This window comes from Dioscorea cayenensis, chromosome 8, assembly GCF_009730915.1.
Source record: "Dioscorea cayenensis subsp. rotundata cultivar TDr96_F1 chromosome 8, TDr96_F1_v2_PseudoChromosome.rev07_lg8_w22 25.fasta, whole genome shotgun sequence".
Taxonomy (NCBI): Eukaryota; Viridiplantae; Streptophyta; class Magnoliopsida; order Dioscoreales; family Dioscoreaceae; genus Dioscorea; species Dioscorea cayenensis.
This window is the reverse complement of record NC_052478.1, coordinates 5779274-5806838: the sequence shown is the minus strand read 5'-3', so window position 1 is coordinate 5806838 and position 27565 is coordinate 5779274. Positions and strand designations below refer to the sequence as shown.

At 35.4% G+C, this 27565-nt stretch overlaps 1 protein-coding gene and 1 pseudogene across 3 annotated transcripts; both read left to right on the top strand.

Moving 5' to 3' along the window:
- On the top strand, nt 1-22605 carry LOC120267504 (malonyl-CoA decarboxylase, mitochondrial). 3 transcript variants are annotated; one of them, XM_039275182.1, is made up of 15 exons: nt 1-289; nt 380-479; nt 543-669; nt 782-968; nt 1078-1222; nt 1329-1419; nt 2129-2187; nt 2264-2341; nt 3359-3442; nt 4260-4447; nt 7417-7545; nt 7770-7842; nt 8190-8275; nt 8361-8445; nt 21969-22499. In XM_039275182.1, exons 1-15 carry the CDS (start codon nt 111-113, stop codon nt 21975-21977), a joined length of 1620 nt encoding a protein of 539 aa, XP_039131116.1. In that variant the 5' UTR covers nt 1-110; the 3' UTR covers nt 21978-22499. The 3 variants fall into 3 exon arrangements, with proteins under 3 accessions (XP_039131116.1, XP_039131114.1, XP_039131115.1); XM_039275180.1 differs by lacking the exon at nt 21969-22499 and adding an exon at nt 12737-13727; XM_039275181.1 differs by lacking the exon at nt 21969-22499 and adding an exon at nt 22519-22605 and having other exon boundaries at nt 2-289.
- Nucleotides 4457-6132, top strand: LOC120267506 (annotated as a pseudogene).
- Nucleotides 22606-27565: the final 4960 nt, after the last annotated feature.

The following is a 27565-nucleotide window of genomic DNA, read 5'->3' as shown; positions in this document are numbered from 1 at the left end:
ATGCTGGGTGGCCAAACGCCAATGGTCCGGACATCTGTGTCAACAGTTACCACTAAACGGTACCATGTCGCAAGAAATCAATCGCCTTCGCGTGAAGGCAGAGCAAAGCCATGAACAAGAAAGGTCTAGCGCTCTTCTTGAGGGCCAGAGTCAGACCTCCTCATCCTCCTCTTCCTCCAAATCAAGGTCGATACCCCGACTCCCCTCCATCTCAATCTCTTCCTCTTCCTAATTCCAACATGGATCCATCTCTCTCCAATCATCATCGAGCAAACAACATTTCACCGAGGTTATTTATTTGTTTAATTATCTTTTGTTGTTAGATTCTTTAATTTCTCTGAATTTGATTATTGTGATGTTTTTTTGGTCTTAATTTCAGTTTGATGTTGAAGGATGTCAAGGATTGGATGCATGCTTCCATGTCTATACCTGCTCATAAAATTGAACCTGTGGATACAAACCTGGAGAACTTTTTGCAGGTTAGGTGATTTTCTTGGATTTGTTTGATGGTTTTTGGAGCTAAATTCAATTCTTGGATTTAGGGTTACTTGGGTCTTGCTCAAGAAGATCGAAGAGAATTGATTCTTGTGCTCGCAAAAGATTATGATGTTAACAGGACACGAGTTCGTGATCTGATGCAGCAGTATCTCAGCCTTGAGCCCCCTCATGGTGCATTTTCTATTGTGAATTGTTTTCTTTTCTGATATTCTTGAATTTTATAATTCACTTGTGTTTCTATTCTTTGTTTCTTGAAAATCTATTGTATTTTTCTTTTTTTCAGCATTGAATGATGGGCATTCTAGTGGCCCTGAAGAAGAAGGAATTCTCTCTGCTTTCTATAGAACTGAGAGGAATCTGCGGGATGCCATCAAGCCTATGTATGCTCTTTTCTTTGAAAGGCTTAATGCATACCCAGGTGGATTGAAGCTATTGGTTGTTCTTCGTGCTGATCTTCTTGCCATTTTGGCGTAAGCGCTTTGGTCTATATCAATAATTTCATTTCTATTTGTGTTGCTTTTAACTCCATTGCATTTGTGAATAATCTCTCATAGTAAATGTTGTTATGTAAGAGTATAGGAAGGAAAATATACCATCTTTGAGGGCATTAGATTCATTTTTGAAGGAGAAACTCATAACCTGGCTCAGTCCAGCATCCTTGGGGCTTCACCACATAACATGGGATGATTCAGCATCATTATTGGAGAAAATTGTAGCATATGAGGTGGCTTAACCTTCACTATGCTCTTTTTATGCTTTATCAATGAACTTTTCCAGCAAAATTTTTCCCATAATTCTCAGTTTTTTTATGTGAGTTTGTACATGTTTAGGCAGTTCATCCAATAAAAAATCTACTAGATTTAAAGAGAAGACTGGGTGTAGGCCGTCGTTGCTTTGGATATATGCATCCAGCAATATATGGTACGTAATTGATTGACTTCATTACCTGATCTTTGTTTTCAAATTTATTTTAACATTATGCAGACAGATTTGAAAACCATGTAGCAGAATCAACTAGATATCACATGAGCTAGTTGAATGGTTGAACATGCAAATGTACAAGTTAATTGTGACCATCCTTTCTTTCCAAGTTGTCAAGTATTCAAATTTAGTGTTCAGACCTTTTTTTTGGCAGAATATCTATAATGTTGGTTAAGAGAGTAAGACAGACAAGTCTTCTACATCCACTTTGACGTGGTGGCACAATTTGAAGGTCTACTACTTCACTAATGTCTGAGATCAGGACGAATCCTATTGGACCAAGTTGGTCCCTAGCATATTTTAGGGAATTCGCTGTCTACTTGTGTTTGAATTTATCAAATATCCCTGATTCCTCATTATACCCATATAATATAATTACCCATAGAACTGCAAAGGGCTTTCTTTAAGTTTGTACTTTTAGCAGTGACCATGGTAATCCATTTGATGGGAGAAGCAAATTAGTTGACTTTGTATTGCATGTCACTTCAATACTGTCTTAATGGTACAATACAATTTTGTAAACATGCCACAAATTTCAAAAGTATGGATTTCTTACCATGTTTTTAAACAGACAGGTTATATTAGATGCATAACATGGAAATCTTTACGACATATTTTTAGTGGGATGATAAATTTGGATTTTAAACAGGTGAACCACTCATTTTTATTGAAGTTGCACTTCTGAAGGATGTGGCTGTCTCTATTCAGGTTTCATAGCTGCATTTGCTGCACTGTATATATATATTGCTTCTAAATTCATTTTAGTCTATTCTGTGGCAAGTAGGATGTCTTATGGGATGAACCTCCTACCCCTGAATGCGAAGCCTCATGTGCGTTGTTCTATTCCATAACATCAACTCAGGTAAGTGGAAATTTCATTTCTTATATAATGATATATGATCAAGCTATTTGTTGTTCTGCTTTTAGAATAAACAGTTCAACAATTTCAAGAATGTTAATCAGTTAGGTATGCTTTTAGAGCTTCTGTGTAATGTTCCCCTGAGATCATACTTACGGGTCATGTTCAAGAAATAGCTAGCACACACCAGTAGTTATATATCCAAATTTGCAAATTCATGATTCATGGCATATTTAAGTAGATACATGCCTTGGATGAATGATCTGTTTTCAACTCTAAAATGAGTTAAAAATATGATATGGCTTAACCTCTGTGGAAATCTTGTACTATTTAGTCCAAATCATCTGTAAGTGAATTACTTGGTTGAAATAAAGACATTGAAACTCAAGTGGGCTCTCTATTTGTGCTTGCTTTTAATTGTGAATTCTGCATGACCTTTAAGGTTACTTGGATTCCTTTTCCTGTCAACCAACATTCCCATTTTTTGGTGCCACCATGACATTAGATTGCGATGTCATTGTGATATTGTGCTTTATTGTTTTCCTCTATTTTTTTTTCTTCTTTCTCTCTTTTCCTCTATTGGTGTTAATCCTTTTCTTCATTTGCTCAATGCTACAGCTTGCTTTATGAAAAAATTGTCATCCTTCTGTCTCGTCTGTTGTGAACTGAAATTTTGGAATTACATGTTAACTTTTTGTGTTCATATTATTATTTGACTAATATTTTTCTTTGAAAACTGCTCTTTTGAATTGATTGTCCATTTTTATGTAATTCTTGTATGTTTTTTAGGTCATTTGTTTTTCATAAACACCAAAACAAAAATTCTTAAAAACAATAAAAATTCTGAACCCCCTGTCAGATATTTTCCTTTATGCTTGTTCTAGCTTTCAGAATTTTCTTTAAATGTGCCAAATTTTGTTTTGATTGTGTTCTTGGATTCTATATAATATATCTGTTAGTATATCTGATTGGAAAGTTCCTTTCTGATTACTTGATCTGAAAAGTGCTTACGATTGACAGCCAGGTTTAGCAGGAATTAATCTGGGCAAGTTTCTTATTAAACGTGTAATCGAGCTGATAAGGAGAGAGATGCCTCATATCACGGTACACCAATAGACTCATTTACTGCAATGCCAATAACAGTCTAAACTATAAAATGTTCTAGATGCATGGATTCACATACATTTTTGGTTTTCATTACATTGCTTATATTGTTGTTGTTGCTGTTGTTGTACTTAACTGCTATTTTGCTATTTTGGTACAGATGCAAATTAAGTTGACTCTAGTGGCTCAAAGTAAATTTTATTTATATTATAACTAATTAGGTAGGTTTTATTGATGTCTGAAATAGGGTTTTCATGGAATAAAATCAAGCCAACAATTCAAGCAGCAAACATGAAATGACATGTACTTCAGACCAAATGGAATAACTTGGTGTTATAATAAGCCTTTTTACAAAATTTGATTAATTAAATTGATATAATCATTAAATATTATACTATATAAATTATTAACTATTTGTTTGTATTATGCATTAATTGGGCTAATGTAACTTTAATGCAAAAGTAATATTTATAATTAGTATTAGGTGAGTCAAAACTCATAAAATAACTTGGATTAGCTTTGGATAAACTTTTCCGCCAATACAAATTCAAGTTGAGAAGAATCTTATATTAATGTAAACTTATTCCAACCACAACCACACTCCACCTATAAGTGTATTTTATTTTTTATATTTTCCTGAATAGCTCTGAATGTGCCGAATAATCAATATTTGGAAAATGTTTCATCAACTTAATATTATTGGAATACTTCAATCTTCTTTTTTCATGTATTGTTCAATCAGTTTCATACTTTCATATATTTCCATTATGTTATAACTCATTTGCGGTGCATTTATTCTTGTGGGATGTTATTGAAGACATTTGCAACCCTCAGTCCAATCCCAGGGTTTATGCAATGGCTTCTTTCCAAGCTGGCTTCTCAATTTAAGATTGGTAAGACAGAGACTGAGGATGCAAGTACCTTGTCACATATGGGATTTGGTTCAGTTTTTAGAGAGAACATCCTTCTTCCTGAAGAAGAAAAGATGATAGTCGACTCCTCTGTGTAAGTTTTCTGATCCCAACATTAAATACAATAGTTCTTGGTGAAGATTGATGAATTTTGTTTTTGTAAAAACTATTCAATCTGACATATTTTTCCTATAGACCACATAAATCCAATTTCTACTATGACATTGTAAACCAAGCCCAAAACTTATGCTGTTGCCAAGAGTTCTCAAGCAGTTCCTTCGGAGTGAATACACCACATAAATATCAATAATGTATCAATCACCAGGATAAACCTATCTGTGAAAATATCCAAAAATCTAACAACCCAACTGTGATTTTCAAATAGATATTCATGGCAAACCCAAGAAATTGATGTCCTTAAAGACTGATGGTCAGCTGTAACAACTTAAGTTGAAAAATAGTATTTAACTATAAGTTATGCTGACAAATTGCCCATTTTAGGGCTAGTCTCTGCTAAGCTACAACTGCTTGGTTGCTTGAGGTATTTTGCAAATGGTATGGTATTAGTGATGGGCCACAGCTCAGTTTGCTAGACATGAAATTAGTAGTAAAAATATACTAATTTTTTTGTTTGTTGAATCCATTTATATAATAAATATTTTTAATTAATAAACCTATTTACGTACTAATATAATGGTTTGGAGAAACAGTTGGTAGGCATGTCTAATCGTGGCAGCAGTAAGTGTACTTGTAGTTTTGTTAAAATACATCTCATAATATTACTTTGGCTATTCTATCTTTTTTTCTACAAAAGAATTTTGATGTGTACAACGTGATATTTACGAGAAATCTGAGTGTTTTTTCTAATTACCAGTGAGAATTGAGAGCCTTAAGAGATGAGTTGGTTGAAATGATAGACCGGTGCAAATGTGATTACATAACTAAAGTCAGGCTTACCCTCACTTTACGAGGTTATTTGGTTTGATGTAAGTAGGTGTAATGTAAAATGTTTTACTTGTAAAAGCTATTTTTTGGTGTTTGGTTGGTTGAAAAACCATCAATTACATGTAAAAAAATTTACACAATAAGCCCATATTACAACATTTCAACTTACAACCAATTTTGCTGTAAGTTGAAATACTGCAAAACTCATCCCTTACACTCACCCTCTCTCACAAAGGCAACACCACCACTGATGAAGCTTTGGCTAACCCATCCAACCACTCCGCCGGACACGTACTGCTCGGACTGCAAGCGAAGCACGAAGGTGTTCGACCACTCCGCCGGCGACACGATGTGCTCTGAGTGCGGCCTTGTCCTCTGGTCCCGCTCCATCATTGAGACCTCTAGACCTCTGAGTGGCGCACCTTCACCAACGAATCCGCCGACAATGACCCCATCAGCGTTGGCGGCCCCTCCAACCCCCTCCTCTCTGATGGTGACCTCTCCACTCTCATCTCTTCCAGCACCTCTTGTGCCGGCCACCGTTCTGACTCCCTCCCATCCTCCTCCCTTGGCCGCTGGCAGAGTTGTGGTGCTAACTCTGATCGTTCCCTCATCGTCGCCTTCTGTACCATTGCTGCCATGACCGACAGGTCATTGCAATGTTTCATTGAGAACATGAGTGAGGTCAAGCTAGTGGTTGCCGAGATGGTCTGCGAGGGCTCTAAATTGCTCCGTTGGCTGTTGGGGAGGGTGGGGCTTGATTGAATCACTATGATATTTTTAAGATTAACATTAATTATGATTAACATGGATGGCATGGATTAGGCAAATGACATGGATTAAGATTAACATGTGGTAATTATTTTTTTTTTTAATTTAAAATATACCTTTTATTATTTAAAATTAATATTTATTTAGTGACCTAATTAAAAAATATTAATCATAAAAATTAATAAATAATCCATCAATTAAATTAGTTGTTTTTGCTTAAATTAATATATATGAAGATTATAAAATCTAATAATAAATAAGGGGGTAAGCTCACCATCTGCACTTACATGGTAACTATATGTCTCAAATTACATCAAACCAAACAATAGAAAAGTAATACATTATTTATTGTCACATCAAACCAAACAACATTGATATAATTTGAAATACATCATTTTCACTTACATGTGATTTCATCTACATTATGATTTTATTTACAGCTAAACAAACAACCTCTACATGAGCTTATAGATGTAAGAAACCAAAAGAAATAGATACTGTTGGGGGCTTGAAAGTTAAAACAAGTGAGAAGTACTGAAGATTTGGAGTTTCATGAGGATCACCATCTTGGTTATATACTTCATCTATGTATTTTGTTTGTAGTTCTCCGATCAATCAACTTTACCATCAGGATTTTATTAATTTAGATGCTCTTCTTGTTTTTGTACTCAAAATCCTCTACCTTATATTACGATAGTGTTTTGAACTCAGACTTTGTATCTCTCCTATGTTATTCTCATTAGTTCTACTTATTACCCAAGACTTCAAATTATGGCTACTAAAGAGCCCTTGTGTTGTGCTTGAGGTTTCTACATTGGCCAAGAAGAAAAAAATGGCACAGTAGCCATTCTATTTATAGGGCATTCTTGGCATTCATATATAGGAAGATTTAGTAGTTGGATGTGAATTGAAAGTCTACTAGTTTTGATTCATTATGAAAATCTGCTTTTTTCTACCTTATGTAATTTGGCGGGGAGAGGTTTATGTTTGCCTTCAAATTTTTTTGGGTATTTAAAAATGTCATTCCCTGAGATCACATATTGTTGTCAAGGCCAGAAGTTGCTTATAATGAACATAATTTCAATGACTTGTCTGTGTGCAGTGGGGCTTTTGCTTTCTGTGAAGCATGGATTAGTTTATTTTGCTTTTATTTCTTATTTTGCCCTTGTGTTTGGGGATTTTTTCAAGAATATGGTTTGAATTAGTTTGATGCATCTAATAGAAATCTAAAGGAAAAAATTACATTGATGATACACATGCTTTTTTTAATCTTGTTTATTTTTTATTTTATTTAATTATTTTTTTTAATTCTATTTTTGGGGCTCAAGACATGGCCTTTCCTTCCAGGGGATATGCTGTTGGAAATAGTGGTTTAGAAATAATGAAGAACTTACTAGCATCAACGAACAATGAATGGATAAAGTCTGATTGCTTGTTGAAGGCCCTGAAGCCTCCTCTTTTGCGTTTATGTGCCAGGTATATTGACTAAAGATGAATGCAACTTTTAGTAAACATATCATGTTTTACAGCCTTCAAGGACTTCTGAAAAAGTGTTAAGTTCTCGTGTTGAACTATAATGTTCTATGTTGGAAATGAAAAGAAATGTGGTTTTGTACTGTCAAATTTTCAAAGTGCCCATGAAAAGTCACTTGGAGCTTTTTAGATAATTTGGTTTATTGTTTTCTTCTATCAATTTGTAGGTATCTGCTGAAAGAGAGAAAACGAGGAAAAGCTCTTGATCCTGTTGCCAATTTCCACTTACAAAATGGAGCAGTATGATCCCCTATTTTAAACAGTTCCTAGTACCTTTAGCTTTTGGGTTATATCTGGGCCAGACAGTCTGTGCATCGTGATTATTAGAAATGGCAAACTAGCATGTGGTAGAGTTTATGAAATTCTTCTATGGTTGCCCTTCTACTATGTTATTTCGTTTATTATTTATTTCCTGCGAGGACAAGTAGACAAGTAGACACCATCCTATTCAATAGCTTGTTAATAACTATCTAATGTTTCTTCTTTAAACTACCTGTTGAAATCAAAAGATTGAATGTCCTTGATGATTATGCTTTCCTTAGAATGTGATAAAAGATGAACTCATCTAATTGGTCATTATGGTATAGATGATTGAGAGGATAAACTGGATGGCAGATCAATCAGAAAAAGGGCTCCAACAAAGTGCTGGACTCATGGTTAATTATGTATACAGGTTTGTTTCATATTCAACTCCCTTCACTTTTTCAAAATTGAAAGCTATTTAATCAAGATGAAATTTTACACAAAATAATTTTCAGATTGGATCATATTGAGGAATATGCTGAGTTATTTATCAATGAGGGCCGCATCCATGCTTCCCCTGCACTTCAACAATATGTGAATGTAAGTTTTGTGTATTGAGATCTAAAATATAAAATTTGATGCATTTTGATCAAATAACATTTGTGCTTACAACTTATTGAAGTGCTTCTTGCTTCGATTGTTCAAGTAGGATAGGTTGTTTTTAAGATACTAGTAATTCCGGTGTAAAATATGCCTTGGCGCTTTGATTGATAAATATTCTCATGTTTAGTATATCCAGTCTCTTCTATCTGCCTATTTCCACCTTTCTATTTCATGCCCATAGCAGCAGACATGTGTTAGGTCCTGTCCATAAAGATTTATATTAGGCCCAAATAAAAAAGGGAAGTGCCAATCAGAAATTAAAAAGTCAGTTAGGGGTATATTAGTAATTTAGCTTTTTAGGGTTCAAGCATAAATAGGAGGCTAAGGATTTATATATATCGTGGTTTGTTCTTTTTGTTCTTAGTAGTTAGATATTGGAAAGGTTGGCCTTCCTCTCGAATTATAGGCCAAGCTTAGTGATCTTTGATTTAATTATCAATAAATCTTCAATTGTTTTCCTTTGTTTCCTATCAAATTGGCATCATAGCTTATCCTTGGAGTGGTGGCGGCTAAGAAGGTGGAAGAGTGAAAATTAGAAAGTGAGGCAGGGGAGTTAAGATCAATGTTGAAGGGCAGTTCTCATCCCTAGAAGATCGATTTTCAGCAATGGAGGAGATGTTGAAGCAATTGACAGATCTACACTCCTTCATCGGTGGTTGCACCTTTGTTGATGGCGGTTTAGAACGTGGCGATGTCCCTTGCCAACTTGGAGGAATAAGCCATCGAGAGAGAATTAGAACCATCTGTGGTAGAGGTCGTGGATCTGTCATTGGCAGAACCCAGGGTTTCGTTGGGAGGGTTCGGTGGTCAAGGTGGAGGATCAAATTCTGACGGTTGGGGACCGGGTAGGTTGGATTTCAAGCCTGGGCGTGGTTTTCTCGGGTAGGATAGAGCGGAAATAGGCCTTATGTGGCTGGGTTTGATCGGAACATGCTTTGGGGAAATACATGAGAAAACTGCATATGCCTATCTTTGAGGGTGGAATGCATATGGATGGGTATACTGCTTTGAGAGTTATTTTGATGTCAATGGGCTCTCGGAGGATGAAAAGCTATTAGCGGTATTGGCATGGTTCCAATGGCCTGAGCAATGACAACCAATTAGCTATTGGGGGAGATTTAAGGATTGTTTGTTAGAGCGATTTCGAGACACTCAAGAAGGAGATTTACATGAGCAATTTTTTGCCCAAGTCCAAGAAGGGTCGGTTATGGAATATAGAGAGAAATTCAAACTTCTTTCGGGCTGTTTGACAGGAATATCTAAAGCGGCATTAGAAGGAAATTTTATGAAGGGGCAAAACCAGAGATTTAAGCAACATTAAACCTGTTGAGGCTGAAAGAGACCATTTGGTTAGCCTAGATGATCGAAAATATAAACGTAGCCAAAAGATCCAATAGGAGTATTTCGAGTGGATTCTTCCACCATAGCTACACCCCCGATGTGGAACAATAAACTCAGGTATTGGAGGTTTAATAGGAAGCACAGAAGGACTAGGTTAGTGGAGCACATTCAGGTGTAATTTTCAAACATATCACTGAAACGAAGATTCAAAATAAGTGGGTAAAAGGATTGTGTTTTCTCTGTGATGTGAAGCACTCTTTAGGGCACCGTTGCAAATATCATACCTTACAAGTCCTAACAGTGTGTGGTGAAGCGGATAGTGCTGGTGAAATGGAGGAAGGTGTGATCGAAAAAGAACATTCCTATTTAACAACAGTTAGTTGGATTCCACTTTGAGGACAAGGTGTCTTTTTGGGAGAGGCTAATGTTAGGTCTAGCCCATAAAGATTTATATAGGTCTAAATAAAAAAAAGGAAAGAGTCAGTCAGTTATGGATATATTAGTAATTTAGCTTTTTAGGGTTTAAGCATAAATAGGAGGCTAAGGATTCATATGGGGTCATGCCGTGGTTTGTTTTTTTTGTTCTTAGTAGTTAGGTATTGGAGAGGTTGGCCTTTCTCTCGAGTTATAGGCTAATTTTTTGTGATCTTTGATTCAATTATTAATAAATCTTCAATTGTTTTTCTTTGATTCCTATCAACATACAATATCAACTTGGCCTGAGTATGACATATCTATCCCTCGTTTGTTTTCCCTCAGCAGAATACTTGCACTATGGTTATATTAGCTTTAGGACATGATTTTTTTTTCCCGTCTATTTTTCTTAGAGATGTTGTCAAAATAATGTTGATGTAAATAGAATTAGGAAAAATCAGTTGGGGAATCCCTCAATCCAAGGGATAAGGGTGGTTAGTTTCCTATGTTATCTTAGGGTAGTTAGTTGTCCATGTGATTTGAAGCACTCACATTTTGAAAATGAAAATGATTACAATTTCTCTCTCCCAAACTTGTGACATGGTATCAGAGACCTAGGTCATCTCAGTAAGGCAATAAAAGCCCAGTAGACGCTCTTAATACCTTTTTCCCTCATTTTCTAACATTTAATGGCCTTACCCCTAGAGTCTTTGGGTGCACTACCTTTGTGCATATTCACAATCACCATAGAGGAAAATTGGATCCCCATGTAATTAAGCATGTATTTCTTGGTTACTCACCTACGTGCTATTACCCCACATCACGAAAATTCTATATTTCAGCTAATGTTACATTTAACGAGAACAAGCCATATTTTTCAAAGTCTTATCATCAAGGGGAGGCTTATTCTGAAGATGAATTTTTTGAGTCATTTAGTCATCTTGACCTACCTATGCCTTCCTCAAGTCCAATCCTTTCAGCAAATACTCCTTTACAAATTGAGTCAGTTATCTCACAAACTGAAAATTGTCCTCCTGCAGATGCTCAAGAGTCGGATCCAAAGCGTCTTCCTTCACAACATGTGTCTTTTTCAAAAAACAACCATGTTACTTAAGTTTTCCCTAGATTTTCTCAAGTGTATTTAGAAGAGTTACTGTTCTAAACTTGAAGCAAGTTCAAGAGGCCAACCCGAGCATTGAAAATGAGAACATGGTAAGAAATGATCCTTCCTTGCAAATTGAAACAATTGAGACCTGCATTGATGACTTTGATATTCCCATTGTTATTAGAAAAGGCACTAGGGAATGCACCAGCAGATCACTATATCCTGTTTGCCACTATATGTCATTGAAAAACTTATCACCAGTCTACAAAAAATTCATAGTAAGCCTGAATACCATTTCCATACCCAAAACTATCTGAGGCATTATTTCAAAGAGAGTGAAGGAATGCTAGGAGAGAAGAAATTGATGTTTTGGAGAAGAACAAAACATGGAAGGTTGTTGATATGCCAAAAGAAAAAAACATAATTGACTATAAATAAATATTAACCCTAAAATACAAAGCAGATGGATCACTAGAGAGATACAAAGCAAGATTAGTTGTAAAAGAGTACGCTCAAACCTATGTGGTTAATTATCAGGAGATGTTTACTTCGGTAGCAAAAATGAATACTGTAAGAATTTTATTTTCTTTGGCTGCTCACTTTGATTGGACACTCCTATAGTATGATGTGAAGAATGCCTTTCTCCATGGATAATTGAATGAAGAAATTTACATGCATATTACACAATATGGACTAAAGCAGTCTCCTATTCATTAAACAGTTAACCTCAGGGAAGTTACTGCATTCTTGGTGTATGTTAATGATATTATTGTGATTGGGAATAATGAGAGAGAAACATAAGTTGAAACAACAACTAACTAGAGTATTTGAGGTAAAAGAGCTTGAGAGATTGAAGTATTTTCTTGGCATTGAGATGGCTTACTCTAATCAAGGAATTTTCATTGGCCAACAAATGTTTGTATTGGATCTCTTGAAAGCAAACGGGGAAATTGGGGTGTAAACTTGCCTCTAATGAATCTTAATAAAAAACATGGAGATGCTGAGGAAGAACCAGCATTTGATAAGAAGATGTTCCAGAAAGTAGTGGGTAAACTTATATACCTTGCTCATACTCGACGTGATATAAGTTGATAAGAAGATGTTCCAGAAATTATTGGGTAAATGATAGAAAGTAATTGGAAGATAGAGGTTAACCTGTGAGGTTATCAAAAACTCTTTTTTTCTCCTAGATCCCCTTTTACTATCTCCTTGATATAATACTTGCACATGAATCCTTGGCTATAGTATTAATTAGGAATTTCCCACAATATCCTCAAGTGGTCTTGCAAATAGTTATTGCCTTCTTCTTTCTTTTGGAGTATACTCTTAGTGGTTGCTTTGAATGGCTAACAATTCTCTCCTTGGCAGAACAAACCAGGTCCGCAAGGTTGGAGTGAGGAAATTGACCCTGAAAATCAGCATAAGACATCCAAGTATTATCATTGATAAGATGGTTTTGACACCACACTAACCCCTGATGGTGGGGACAAGTATTGGGGCTTAAGTCACGAACCTGAACAATTTGCTTTGGAATAAAAGACGGCTCAATAGAGAAGAAGTGCTGTGGCAATTCATGTGAGACATGATGGGAACCCACCAATTTTTTCAAGAGAGATGTGAAAAACTAGATGCATCTTGGACCCCAAGGGTAGCTGCAGTTTGTGCACAAGTGGACTAATTTTCTGGAGGATTTTGAAAGGCCCATAGTATTTATGAGCGAGTTTTGCTGACGATTGATGCTGAATGGAGAAAAATTGAGCCCCATATGATTCATCTAGTAATTCTTGGAGGACAGGAATAGGATATTTATTTTGTATTGTGGCCTTATTAAGCTCCCTATAGTCAACACAGAACCTGCAACTTTGATTTTTCTTGCGAACCAATAATAATGGACTAGCAAAGGGACTATTGTTGGGTTGAACAATCCCAAAAGCTAGCATTTCAGCAACCAACTGCTCAATTTCATCTTTCTGGATGTGACCATACTGATATGGTCTACTATTGATGGTTTTGATTCCTTCTTTAAGAAGAATTGGTGGTATGTAGGTCGCCTTGGTGGAAGGCCAATGGATTCTTCAAATATAGCTGCAAATTCTTAGAGCAACTGATGTAAATCTGCAGAAAGAATTGTCGAGGTGGCAATAGTGCTGCCAACTTCACCCAAAATCGAGGACCACAAGAGTGATGTAAACTCGACATCGTATAGACGGTGCAAAGAATGACAAGAAATACTCGAATTGGAAAGTGAGGGATCCCTGAGATTTGCACGTAATCCCCATTGTGAGTGATTGCAATTGTCATTTTGGACCAATTGACCTTGACATCCCCCAAGGTTTGTATGCGATAATAGAAAAAAGAAAGTGATTTTAACTCCTAGATTGAGTGAGCGTTTGAATTTGAGAGCTCCTCTAGCTATTTCTTCTTTCTCTTGATGTCTAGCTGCTGCCTCTCTTCATTGTTGTGGTATTTTAAAAGACCTCCTTTCTTATTTTTCCATATTTCCCTTTCTTAGGCATCTTTAGGGTTTCTTTTTCTAACTTACAACTCTGCCACTGTTAAGTGGCAGAATTACAACTCTACCATTGATAAGTGGCACTCCTTGCTCTCACTCCCCTCAAGCTGGTGAATGGATGGTTTCCATTCCCAGCTTGCTAACTAAGTTTTTAAAAATTGGAACATTTGGTGCTTTGGTAAGAATATCTGCAATTTGTTCTTGTGATGTGATATAGAGAGTACAAATGGGTCCACTGTCCAGTTTCTCCTTAATGAAATGTCGGTCAATTTCTATATGTTTTGTTCTATCATGTTGAACTAGATTATAAGCAATGCTCATGGCTGACTTGTTGTGACAATATAACCTAATAGGTCTTTCAACATAGATCTTCAGGTCATCCATTATATTCTTAAGCCACAAAAGTTCACATATCTCTTGAGCCATTGCCGTGAACTTTGCCTCTGCACTTGATCTGGCAACCATATTCTGTTTCTTACTTCTCTAGGTTATTAAATTCCCTCCTAAGAAGGTACAATATCTAGTGGTATAATTTGCATTTGTGTATACTTCCAAGAGTGAGCTGTTATTCCTTCTAAAAAGTAATCCTCTTCATGGGTTCCCTTTTAGGTACTCAAGCACCCTATTTGTAGCTTGTAAATGAATTCTCTTTGGTTTATGGATGAACTGACTTATGACACTAACTGCAAATGCTATATTTGGTCTGGTATGTGACAAGTATATTAATTTCCCAACCAACCTTTGATACATTTCTTTGTCAATTGATACATCATCTTTTGCCACTCCTAAGTTAGTATTAGGGTCCATAGGAGTACTGGCTGACTTGCATGCAGTCTTCCCCGTCTCTTTGAGTAGGTTTGTGACTGTGACATACTTATGTTGAGATATGAAGATACCATTTTTTAATGTGCTACCTCTATACCCAAAAAGTATTTCAATCTGCCCAAGCTCTTGATGTCAAATTCTTTTGCTAAGCACTTGTTCACCTCTTCTTGCTCTTTTCTATCATTTCCTGTCAAAACAATTGTCATCTACATACACAAGGAGCACATTAATTTCCCCTGAATCAGAATGTTTGATAAATAAAGTATGATCTCCTTGACATTATTTATATCCCATTTTCAACATTGCTTGAGTGAACCTTCCAAACCACGCTCTAGGAGATTGTTTTAGGCCATACAAAGCCTTTTTTAATCTGTATACTGTCTGTGGTGGCACATTACTCTCAAGTCTTGGAGGGACATTCATGTAGATTTCCTTTTCTAAATTGCCATTTAGGAAGGTATTTTTAACATCGAATTGATCCAAGTCCCACCCATAGTTAGCTGCCAAAGACAATATTACTTTGACAGTATTCATCTTTGCAACTGGTGCAAAAGTTTCCATATAATCAATCCCGTAAGTTTGTGTGTACCCTTTGGCTACCAATCTGGCTTTGTATCTTTCAATGGACCCATTTGCTTTGTATTTCACGGTGCAAACCCATTTGCACCCTACAGCCTTCTTTTCCTCAGGTAGTTGAACTAGCTCCCAAGTCTTATTTTTCTCAAGAGCTTCCAATTCTACATACATGGCTTGCCTCCATTTTTCATCAGTTAAAGCTTCATGAACATTAGAAGGTATTTGGGTGTTATGGAGGTTTCCTAAAAAGGCTTTGTAGGATGGAGACAAATTGCTAAAAGTGGAGACATGAGCAAGAGGGTATAATGGCCTTTTTGTGCATTCTCAAGTTGGCTTTCTAATGGCAATAGGAACATCTAGATCTTGCAGAGAATCATCTGAAGTAACAAGGGGTGTTAGATCATTAGATTCCTGCACTGCAATAGGAGTAGAAACTGATACCTCATTTGAAGGATTCAAGGTTGATGATTGGTTGTGCATGAGTTCAGGAGCCGCCATCTTCCTCCTTGTATATACATGCTTTACAGGTGCAGCCATAATGTCTGGTGTGTGAAAGAAAAGATGACTATCCATAAAGAGATGATTCTCCTCTTCAATAGTAGGTCGTTCCTCCCCCTGAAGAGAATAAGGGAAAAAATAGGATATACCCTCATGAAAGGTAACATCATGGGATACAAAGAACTTTTGAGAGTGAGGATGATAACACTTGTACCCTTTTTGAGTGAGGGAGTATCCCACAAAGACACTTGAGAGTTCGAGGGTCTAGTTTTCCTCTATCCTGGCTATGAATGTGAACAAAGGCGACACACCCAAAAACACGAGGTATAAGGTTGCTTGAGAACTGAATATGAGGATAAAAGACAGACAAAAGTGCTATTGGACTTTCCAAGAATCTGGAAGCTAATCTGTTTATAAGATAAGTGGCAGTCAAAATGGCTTTTCCCCTTAATTTTTTTGGTGTACTATGTTGAAGTAAAAGGGATCGAGTTTGGTCAAGGAGATGGCCATTTTTCCGCTCAGTTACACCATTTTGCTGTGGTGTTTTCACACATGAAGATTCATTAATGATGCCCTCTTTTTGACAAAAAGAACTGATGACTTGATTGAAATAGTCTCTAGCATTATCAGATCGTAATCTTTTAATGCTAACCCTAAATTGGTTTTTAATCAAGGTCACAAATTTTGGAAATATGATATTGAGATCAGATTTGTGCTTGAGAAGATATGTCCAAGTTACCCGGGTACAATCATCAATAAAAGTCACAAACCATTGATAGCCAGAAATAGAGGAAACATGTGTTGGCCCCCAAATATCAGAGTGAATAAGATAAAAAGGAAATGAGCTTCTTTTATTGCTGATTGGAAAAAGGGACGCTTGTGTTTAGCAAGCTCACACACTTCACATTGAAAGCTCTCAACTTTGACATTGGTAACTAGACTAGGAAACATACTCTTAAGGACCAAAAAGGATGGATGACCAAGGCGATGATGATAAAGAAAAATGTTCTCTCATAGACTGAACAGGCATTGACAACTTGGGCTCAGACACAGCAGACTGTACTGACCCTAGAAGTGGACCACCACATAGTTCAAAGAGATAAAGGTTGCTTTTTTGCTTAGCACGTCCAATCGTCTCCCCCGAGTCCTTGGTCTGAAATACACAGTAATTAGTGTTAAATATTGCAGTGCAAGGCATATCTTGAATTAATTTGTTTATGAAAATTAGATTGACAGAAATTTTGGGGACATGAAGAACATTTTTTAAGAGTATGGAAGATGTAAGTTGGATATCACCAACACCAGCAATGGTGATGATAGAGCCATCAGCTACAACTATTTTCCTAGTACTCGGACATGGTGTATAGGTGAGGAAACTGGATGCTAGAAAAGTCATATGATCTGTGGCTTTAGAATCTACAATCCAAGGAGGGGTATTTCTAATGTCTGAAGCATTTAAACTGAACAAAGATAGAGACATACCTGAATAGATTAGGTTACTACTACCTGAAGGGCTTTTCAAGGCTGTTGAGTAGGGATCTGATGCGTTGAAGAGTATCATCACTAGAGGATGTGTCTTCTGGACCATTGCTTTCAGCCATGTTAGTGTATCCATGCCCCTTTTGAGGAGTCCCTCTTTATCCCCACTCTCTGCTTGGTGGCTTCCCATGTAATTTCCAACATTATTCCTTTGTATGCCTTGGCTTTTTGCAGTATGTGCAGAACAAGCTATCTTTATTATTTGAGTTGCTCTGATTTACTCATTTCAGCATTAGGACCACCTTTTTGATTTCCAAACTTGGCTTATTGTGAACTCCATGTCTTGTCACAAATGCATTGACACCGTTACCTTCCTTCTGTGTGTAAGTCACCATAGCTGCCTCCATGCTAGGAGAAGAGCCCACCATCAAGCTCCTACGACTCTCCTCGCTTCAAATCAAGGTAATAGCCTCATCTATCTCTGGGCTCTTATCTTTGCCCAAAATTTGCATCCTGATATGATCATATTCTGGATTCAAGCCTACTAGAAACATGTACATCCTCTCTTTTTCAACATACTCCTTCACCTCGGGGCTCTTCATGGCTGCAGGCTAATAGTGATCTTGCTCTTTCCACAAAGCTTGTAGTTGATTGGCATACTCTAACACTTTTATTGCCTTGCTTAAGAGCCATGGTTCTAAGAAGAATATCAAAAATTTGTGCATCATCCTTAGCTTTCGAATATTTCTTACTCACTGCTTCCCAGATGGCCTTGGCAAAGTTCTTGAATACATAAGGTTCACACACTTCTGGAGTCATGGAGTTCCATAACCAGGCCATAATAATTGCATCATCAGTTTCCCACTTGTCATTGGGATTGTTTTCCTTGCCCACAATGTGGTCTAACTTCTCTTTCCCTCTCAATATGGTTTTAATAATCTGTTACCATTTCAGATAATTTTTCACATCAAATCTATAAGCTGCCCCCACAGAAGGTAGATCATTATGACTTTGGAACTTGCTTTCTTGCAGTATAGTAGACTTAGTAGGATTAGAGCTGGATTTTGTGGCGTCTGCAATTCTCAACACAGTCCTCTTAACCTTTTATGTGTCTATATAGATATGAAAAAATAGCAATTAAGGCTGCTGGAATCTCCAAAAAAACAAAAACTCAGATTTTAAAAATGTTCCTCCAAAAAGAAAACTGAAAACGGGTGGAATTAAGCTACCAAAATAAGACTGAATCTCCCTTGCTGAAGTATAGGTCCTTCTAGAGGACGATGAAGGCCCTTCCAGAGGATTCAACCCTATTTTCTGACTTTTGAGTTTTCTTCTCCACCGATCCTTCAATTTTAACACATTCCAACAGGGCTTCAGCTCTTACAGCTCTGATACCATATGCGACAATAGCAAAAAGAAAGTGATTTTACCTCCTGGATTGAGTGAGTGTCTGAATTTGAGAGCTTCTCTAGCTATTTTTTCTTTCTCTTGATGTCTGGCTGCTGCCTCTCTTCATTGTTGTGGTATTTTAAAAAACCTCCTTTCTTATTTTTCCCATATTGCCCTTGCTTAGGCATTTATCTTTAGAGTTTCTTTTTTTAAATTACAACTCTGCCATTGTTAAGTGGCACTTGCTCCTTGCGCACAGTTTGTAACCATGATTCCCAAAATCACATCAACTCCACCTAATGGAAAAAGATAACAATTCACTGTCGCCGAAATGGAAGGCATTGATATTACTGTGTTGCGGCGGCAGACCCTATGAGTTTCCCTGCAATGACCATGACCATCACCCAATTTCACCCCAAAAGTAGGTGTAGCCGAAATGGGTAAGTTTAGTCGAGTAACCAATGTAGGAGAAATGAAACAATGGCGTGAGCCACTATTTATCATAACAATAAGGTCAAAATATCAAAATGGTCCCTCTATTTTGCGTTTTGACCCTTTAGTCCCTCTAATATAAAATCCGCTTTTTTGGTCATCGTATTTGCACATTTCTGTCCTTTGGGTCCCTCCAATTGACGAATCTGTCATTTTAGTCCTTCCAGCTGATGAACTGGAGGAATTAAAAAAGATGAAAATGTGCAAATACGAGGACTAAAAGGGCGGATTTTATATCTAAAGGACAAAAATGTGCAAATATGAGGACCAAAAGGGTGGATTTTATATTAGAAAAACTAAAAGGGCCGAAAACGCAAAATAGATGGACTATTTTGATATTTATACCTAACAATAACTGGCGAAGCATTAATACTCCGCATAGTCTTCATCATGCTAATTTTCTTGTTTGAAGTCATGGCGAAACAAGGAAGTTCCATCTGCAGAATTTGGGGAACGCCATCTTCTAGATTACTTGGAAAGTCACCACTTCCTGATGTAGAGATGTTATAAAGGTCCCATTCTTCCTTCTCTCCCAAAATAAGAGCACGGAAGGTCTTGTTCGGGCATTGTGAAGAGGGTGGAAAGGTTGATGGCACCTACAGTATAATCCTTTGGCTCGCAAACCTTGAAATTCTTTTGCGTATACTAACGAGTTTTCCAATTCAGCTCAGAGTGGCCCGCTACTGAGTTGGAACTTGCATTGTTGTGGTGCGAACTTGTGGCCGAGTCGACCTTTGGGCTAGTGTCCAAGTAGACAGTCTGACTGGCATTCAACGGTAGGCCCGAAAAAGTAGGCCTTGGGCCCCCGGGCCTGCTAGTTGTAATGGAATGCCCAAGCACTCCATCGCCTGATCGAGTGTTGTCCCACATAGACCCGGCCCTAGCACCAAGTCCATAGGATGGGAAAGGTGACCCACTTGTCATCGTCTTCCTCCCGCAAATCTCGATTTCATGCTCCACCTCATGAGCAAGCTGCATCATGCCGTAGATGTCCTGAGCTTCATGTGATCAAATATGAGCGCGTATGTCATCTTTCAACCCATTGAGGAACTGGCCTATGAAGGCTGCCCCTGGCCACCCTTACACTTGGGCTGATTTATCTACAAACTCATGGATGTAGACGTCCACCGTCGTTGTCTGCTTCACCGCGGCAATCGCTTCATAGGGGTTGACGGCCAAAGCTCTACTGAATCTGGCTAAAATTTCACGGGCACATCATGCCAAGTAAGGAAAGGTCTGTGTTCTTGTAACAAGGTGCGTGGCCCTCCATCGACACCAATGCGAGTGTGACCTTCATATTATCTGGAGTTTGTTGAGTCCTGAAATATTGCTCTGCTCGCCTAACCCATCCCAAAGGGTTGTCGCCCTTGAAGTTTGGCATCTCAATTTTCTTTGCCGCAATCTGGATTTCGTCGAAAGAAACCATGCGGGATGAAACCCTTTGCCCTCTCGTAGCCGCAGAAAACACTTCCTCATGAGAAGAAAGGTGCCGAATTTGGTGAAGTTTGAGGATGTGGATGTTCGTCTACGGCCTTTCGTGGTCACCAATATTTGTTGAATGTTGTCCAGCTGCTGCCTCGAACACGCCACTTAGTCCAAAATTCCAACCACTGCTTGGTCTGACTTTGAGGCATGAGTCTTCAAGTTCTGTAACTCCTCTTCCATTGATTCCAAGTTCCTTTCTATCGAGTCGACGCGTTGCTCCATCCTGGTTTGCAGCATCAGGCTCGTCGTTGTCCAAGCTCACTGCACTAATGATTGAAAGTAATTGGAAGATAGAGGCCAACCTGTGAGGTTATCATAAACTCTTATTTTCTCCTCCCAGATTCCCCTTTGCTACCTCCTTGGTATAATCCTTGCACGTGAACCCTTAGCTACAGTATTAATCTAGCATTTCCCACAATACCCTCTTATGGTCTCGCAAACAGTTATTGCCTTGACCATTCATCTTCATTCTTCTGGAGTATACTATTACTTAGTGGCTGCTATGAATGGCTAACAGTAAACTTATATACCTTGCTCATACTCAACCTGATATAGCATATTCAATGAGTGTGATAAGTCAGTTTATGCATGATCCATGAGAATCCCATCTACAATCAGCTTACAGGGTTCTGCACTCTGTAAAAGGAAGTCCAGGATAAGGGGTTTTATTCAAAGAGAGTTATAGATTTACACTAGAAGCCTATACTGATGCAAATTATACAGGATCAATAGTTGACAGAAAAGTCAACATCAGGTTACTGTACACTAAGTGGTGGAAATTTGGTAACATCGAGGAGCAAGAAGCAAATTGTTGTGTCGAGATCAACCGCAAAATCAGAATTTAGGGTGATTGCTCAAGGGATCTGTGAACTAAGGTTGAAGATTGTCTTGGATGACTTGAAAATTGAATTTGAGAGACCTATGAGGCTTTATAGTGATAATAAATCAGCAATCAACATTTCCCATAATCCTATACAACATGATAGGACAAAACACATAAAGATTGACAGGTATTTTTTTAAGGAAAAATTAGAAGAAGGTTTGGTCTGTGTCATATCTTCCCTCAGAAAGACAACTTGTTGGCACAAATTTCCATAGAATTATTTCCAAGCTGGTAATGAAAGACATCTATTCCTCAGCTTGAGGGGGACTGTCAAAGTATAATGTTGCTGTAAATTGAATTAGAAAAAGAGCTTGGGAATCTCTCAGTCTAAGGGATAAGGGTGGTTAGTTTCCTACTTTTCATCTGGGTAGTTAGCTGTACAATTTATTTGAAGCACTCACATTTTGAAAATAAAAATGAAAATGATTACAGTTTTTCTTTCTCTTCCGAACTTGTGACAGATGAGTTGACGTATGAAGGGTGAGTAAAATGATGCCCAGCCTGTCATCCCTTGAGGCATATGATGTTTGACAGTGTGAGTTGCCAAGTGCCAACTAATGTTACTTTAAGTGATGGAAATAAGGGAAAAATACAGAAGTACAATGTACAAGAACTATATTGAACATTTTGGAAGTTTAGGAATTAGATTTAATACAGGGGCGAAATAAAGGGACAAAAACAATTTTGATCGTTTGTTTATTTCACACCACATTTCGGAAGTAACTCATAAATTTACAAAGTCGGAGTGTGATGTAGTCAAAACTCATGTAGTTTTGCTTTTATTTCCACATTGTGTGTGTATATATATATATTTCCTTATGGTTCTATTAAATTTGCTATATTTGTCCCTCAGATTAAGCTTGTGATTTTCATTTGTCTTTTACTTTCTTTTATACTCTGCATATATTGGACCGATCCATTGACTTCTAATAGTAAATTCAAGGTCTGATTATGGCATGCTTTCTATCATTCTTTTCTTCTGACTAGTTTGTTAATTATTTTTAACTCCAGGATAACTTATGATGGTCACTTCCAAGAGCAACATAACTTCAAGGACACATTGCTCTCTTGGCTGTGCCTTATAGCCTATGCAATTACATTTTTGATATTAGTGGATAAACTATAATATATTAAAAAGTGAAAGAAGGTGAACAAAATATAGAGATTATCAAAAGTTGCAATTACATAAAATTTATCTGTTTTGATAGTTGTATCTTTTATTTTATTTTATTTTATTTTATTTTGCATATGTGACAATTGTAATTATTATGTCTTTGAAATAGGATGTGCAGTAAATGATGCTTCTTTTTTTTTATTTTTGGCTTAAAGTGACTGTCCAGGAGCATGGTCCCGCATGGAGATATGTTTTATCTTTGCAATTACTAATTTATGTATATACTACTCCAGTAACTTCAGGGTTGTGTCTGCCTTAATATAGAATGCAGCCAAAGAAAGAGGGCAAGATATCATTTTCTTATTTTTTTTTTTTAACAAGTCTTGGGAAGACTGCCGAGTTGGTATTATTTTTTAGGTGTGGTAGTGGAAGATTTAACATAGAGGTCTTGGATATTTATAAACTGATTTGAAGGTCTTTATAATATTTGTAGTGATAACGGTACTCATTTTTTTTTTCATGAATTAAGACGGTGAAAAAAAAAGGTATAACTAGAGTAACATGCTAGTGGGTCAAATATGAGCTAGTGAGTCTAACAAATGGAGATTAAGATAGTTGATCAATTAATGCCTTTAATTGGTCAAGTAATAAAAGAATATGAACAACTACACAGCCTAACAACGATAGGTTAAGAGATAATTGACCAATTGACTGGTAATAAAGAATATGAACAATTAAAGAATAAATGAGACAGTAGTAAGTAATGGGCCTAATTAGAATAAATTAAGAGATGGTTGTTACTAGTACTAACTGACTCGGTAAGTAATAAAGGGATGTAAATGAAGTAAGAAAAATATGAGCAGATTTTTAAAATATTTAAAATTGTGAAAAATGTAGAGTTATATATAAATGTAAATGGGTAAGAAAGAGTTATAAGATTTTTTAAAAAAAGTTTAAAATTGTGAAAAATGTAGGAAATATATAAAATTTAATTTTAAATAAATTATATTGAATAACTTGGTGGCTTTGATTTTGGTGATTCAACTAGTTAATCATGGTTCAAATACACACATTAATAATTTCTATTTTGGTGATTTAACTGGTTAACCATGGTTCAAATGCACACTAATAATTTCTTTTTAAGAGTGTGAGGTAATACGTTAGGTGAGTCAAATCTAACGGGCTATTTGGTTTGTGATAATGGCATATTATTATGTCATAAAATTACCACATTAATAATGTTATATGTTTGAATATTACAGTAATTTGATATAATCATGTTTGATTCGGAATTTATATTAGTAAAAATAATTAATTACCGTGTTTGACTAGTCATAATAATTAATTTAGTAACTTACCAATATCCTCAAAATATCCTTCAACCTAAAACAAATAACAAATAATCGAGAGAATGCAAAATTTATAAATCAAAGTACAAAAAAAATAAAAAAATAAAAAAAATAAAATCAAAGATTAGATCATTGTTCGCTTCAGTTCAAAACCAGAAATAGCCTTAACCCAACACACAGACAAGGGAGAAGATAACATATATTTTTCACACCGAATTATTAAAAGTTATTTTAAAAAAAATATATTTGTTCAGAAAATATTTCTCACCTTACTACCCATTTACACTTGTTTTCAGGGATAGTGTGAACACTGAGTTCTGAATTCCTTGGTAATACTTCACTGTTGTTAATCTCAAATTGCCATCAATATTGTCATGCTATAGTTCCAAACAAGGGCCCGTTACTACCCATTTACACTTGTTTTCAGGGATAATGTGAACACTGAGTTCTGAGTTTTTTGGTAATACTTCACTGTTGTTAATCTCAAATTGTCATCAATATTATCATGCTATAGTTTCAAACAAGGGCGGAGCAACAGCGGGCCCCCCTGTCGTCGACGGGGTCTTTTGACCCTGCCTGTTCTTTTCCTCCGGAAGCCCTCCGTCACCCCCTCCTTCCGCCCCTCCCCTTCCCTTCCGCCCGCTTCTTTCAAAGCTTTTTTTTAATATTATATATATATATATATATTAATTTTTAATTTTTTATCTTTATATATTTTCATTATTTTTTTATTTTTTATTTTTATTTTTTTCAGTTGAATGAGTTGATTTGTTTATTTATTAATTTCTTATTTATTAGATGTTTTTGTTGAGTTTACTATTTTTAAATATTTTGAGAAAATTTGTAAAAATATATATAATTGATTAATGTGCATTGATTTAGAGATTTGAGAAGTATTAAAGCTTTGATTTAGTAATAAATAATTTTATTTTAAATTATGATTAATTTATATAGAAGTTTAAATGAAAGTTACTATTTTTCAAAAATATTTAAAAATCATTTTATTTTGTAATTACTATGATCTTAAATGTAAATAATTTATTGAAATTGATTATTTAAAAAATTATTTAATTGAATTCAGATAAATTATTAAAATACATATGTGCGAATGAGAATTTTTTTCTAATTTAAAATATTATCTATATTTTTACAATTATAAATTAGAACAATATCAACTCAAGGGTAGGGCAAATGAAGCAATTACTTTAGTCCTTTATTTATTTTTTTTTAAATCCACATGTTTAGTTTTTTTTTTAGTAATAATTTAAAAAAAATCAAAATTTTGAAAGACTGCCAATAATTATCATAATACAAAATTATTTTAATTTAATATTTAATCAATCTAATTTAATCTTTGTTAATTTTTATATTTTAAAATAATACAGTAAGATATTAAATATTTATTTTAATGCTTAATCAATCATATCTTCGTTAACTAATTTTTTAATGTAATGGCTTTTCATGCATTTATTTTTCCAAAATTAATATAATATTTATTTTTTAAAATTATAAATAAGAGTTGTTATAGTTTTTGTATCGTTACAATTTTCTTGTTAGATTTTTACTTGAGTTTTATGCACAAATTTTAGATATATCCTTTCATCATGAGTTTAGTAGTATCATGAGTTTAGTAGTATGTGAAAAAGATAAGCAAACATATTTATTAAAATAAAATCTAAATAAATTTAATTTTTATCAAATAAATTATAGGGTTTATTCTGAAATTCCAATATAAACCTTTAGTTATCTTAAGCAGTCAAAATCATAAAGAAATCTAAATTTTGATAAAAATATATACTTTGATATATTAATTAATTTTAATTATTTTTCTTAGATTTTACTTATTGCTGTAAAAAAATTTAAATGTATTTTATAATTTTAAATTTTAAATTTCAAATTTTTATTAATTAATTATTTTAAAACTTGTAGTTCGCCCCTCTTCTATATAATTTCTGGCTCCACCCTTAAAATCATTTATTATTATTTTTCCAAAATTACCCCTAACACTCTATTTAATTCTCTTCTTGGTATTAAATATAAGAAAGAAATGTAAAAATATAAATTATGGGTAATTTTGAAAAGATAACAAACTTTTTATAAAAGTTTATGAAATAACTATGTGAGATTCGGTTAACCACAACAGATATAAAAGAATAGGGAGTACTATGAATGTGCAAAAAAGACTGACATATAAAAAAAATGACATAGATATCGATAAAACATCACAATCTGCAAAAAAGAGATAAAAGATGATGGGGATGAGAATAAGGAATCCACATCATTCATAAAACTTATTGCATAAATATATCATTGTTCATACTATAAATAGAGATGCCCATATTTCATTCATGAAGTTTCATTGAATTCCAAGGTAAATTTGATTATGTGGATTTTACAATTTTTTCTTTTGATAAAGTATATAAATCATAAACTTAAATTTAAAAAAAAAATGGCATTACAACATATAATAGAGACAAAAGAATAAGGAGGGAGAAAATAGATCAAAGCACTACATAATTGATAAACAAAGTGATCCACTAATGCTATGTTTGGATTGAGGGCCGGCGAGGGAAAGTAAAGTAAAGCGAGGGTTTTGGAGGGTCAGAGTCGGCCCTTCTCTCGTTTGGATTGGTATTTTTAATTTAACGAAGGGAAAGGAAGGGTTAACTCTGACCCTCCGAAACCCCCCTTTTCCTGGCCCCCCGATTTGGGGTGCCGGGGGAGAGAGAACTTCGTAAAGATTTTAAAATTTTTTAAAAGATTTTATTACCCTTAATTTTTTTAAATTAATTACATAACACCACTTCATAAGTTTTTTCTTTCACTTTTTTCAATCTAATTTTATTTTAATCAAGTATTCACATGACACTCATCACAATCTTTTTTTTTATGTATTTGTTTTTTGTTTGCTTATTTTTTTATCTATTTGTTTATATTGTGTTTTTTATTTCTCAATTCATCCTTAGAATAATTTATAATATATTTCCAAAGGAAAAATAAATGGTTGTATTTGAGAAGAGACAAAATTAAAGTATAAAAATAAAAATCAAAATAATAATTTTAATATTTATTAAAAAAATCTACGTGTGAATTTATTCGAGATATTCATAATGCATGTGTTTAAATAGAAATAAGTAATTTTTATTTAATAATAAGGGTATAATTGGTAAATCATATTATTATATATCCTTTCCTTTCCTTTCCCTTCCGTAACCAAACAAAGTTTATTAGAGAGCTCTCCTTTTCTTTCCTTCCATAAAATTTGTCTATCCAAACGAAAGTTGAACCCGTCCTTTTCTTTCCCTCACTTTCCCTCCCTTTCCCTCCTCTTACTTTCCCTTCGACTTTTGAATCCAAACACTATGTAAAGGTGTTGGTGGGGGAAGACAATAAGATAAACAAACAACTGTAGATAGACCTCCTCCCAAAGAAGCGGACAGGTCATCTACTAGGCTAGCCTATCAGGCTATTAGGCAAGGACAACACAATTAGCCAAAGGCCTCTCAAGGAAAAAACTCTCCTAAGCCATCTTCCTCTTGCGAGACCCTAAGAATTTTAGGCTTCATCTAACTGTGAATGCTAAGTGCGTCAGATT

Bases quoted from the DNA above. Each gene is read 5' to 3' on its own strand.
- LOC120267504 (XM_039275180.1), top strand. From the start codon at position 111: ATGAACAAGAAAGGTCTAGCGCTCTTCTTGAGGGCCAGAGTCAGACCT. The intron at 480-542 runs GTTAGGTGATTT...TCTTGGATTTAG, and splicing joins ACCTGGAGAACTTTTTGCAG to GGTTACTTGGGTCTTGCTCA. The intron at 7,546-7,769 runs GTATATTGACTA...ATCAATTTGTAG, and splicing joins CTTTTGCGTTTATGTGCCAG to GTATCTGCTGAAAGAGAGAA.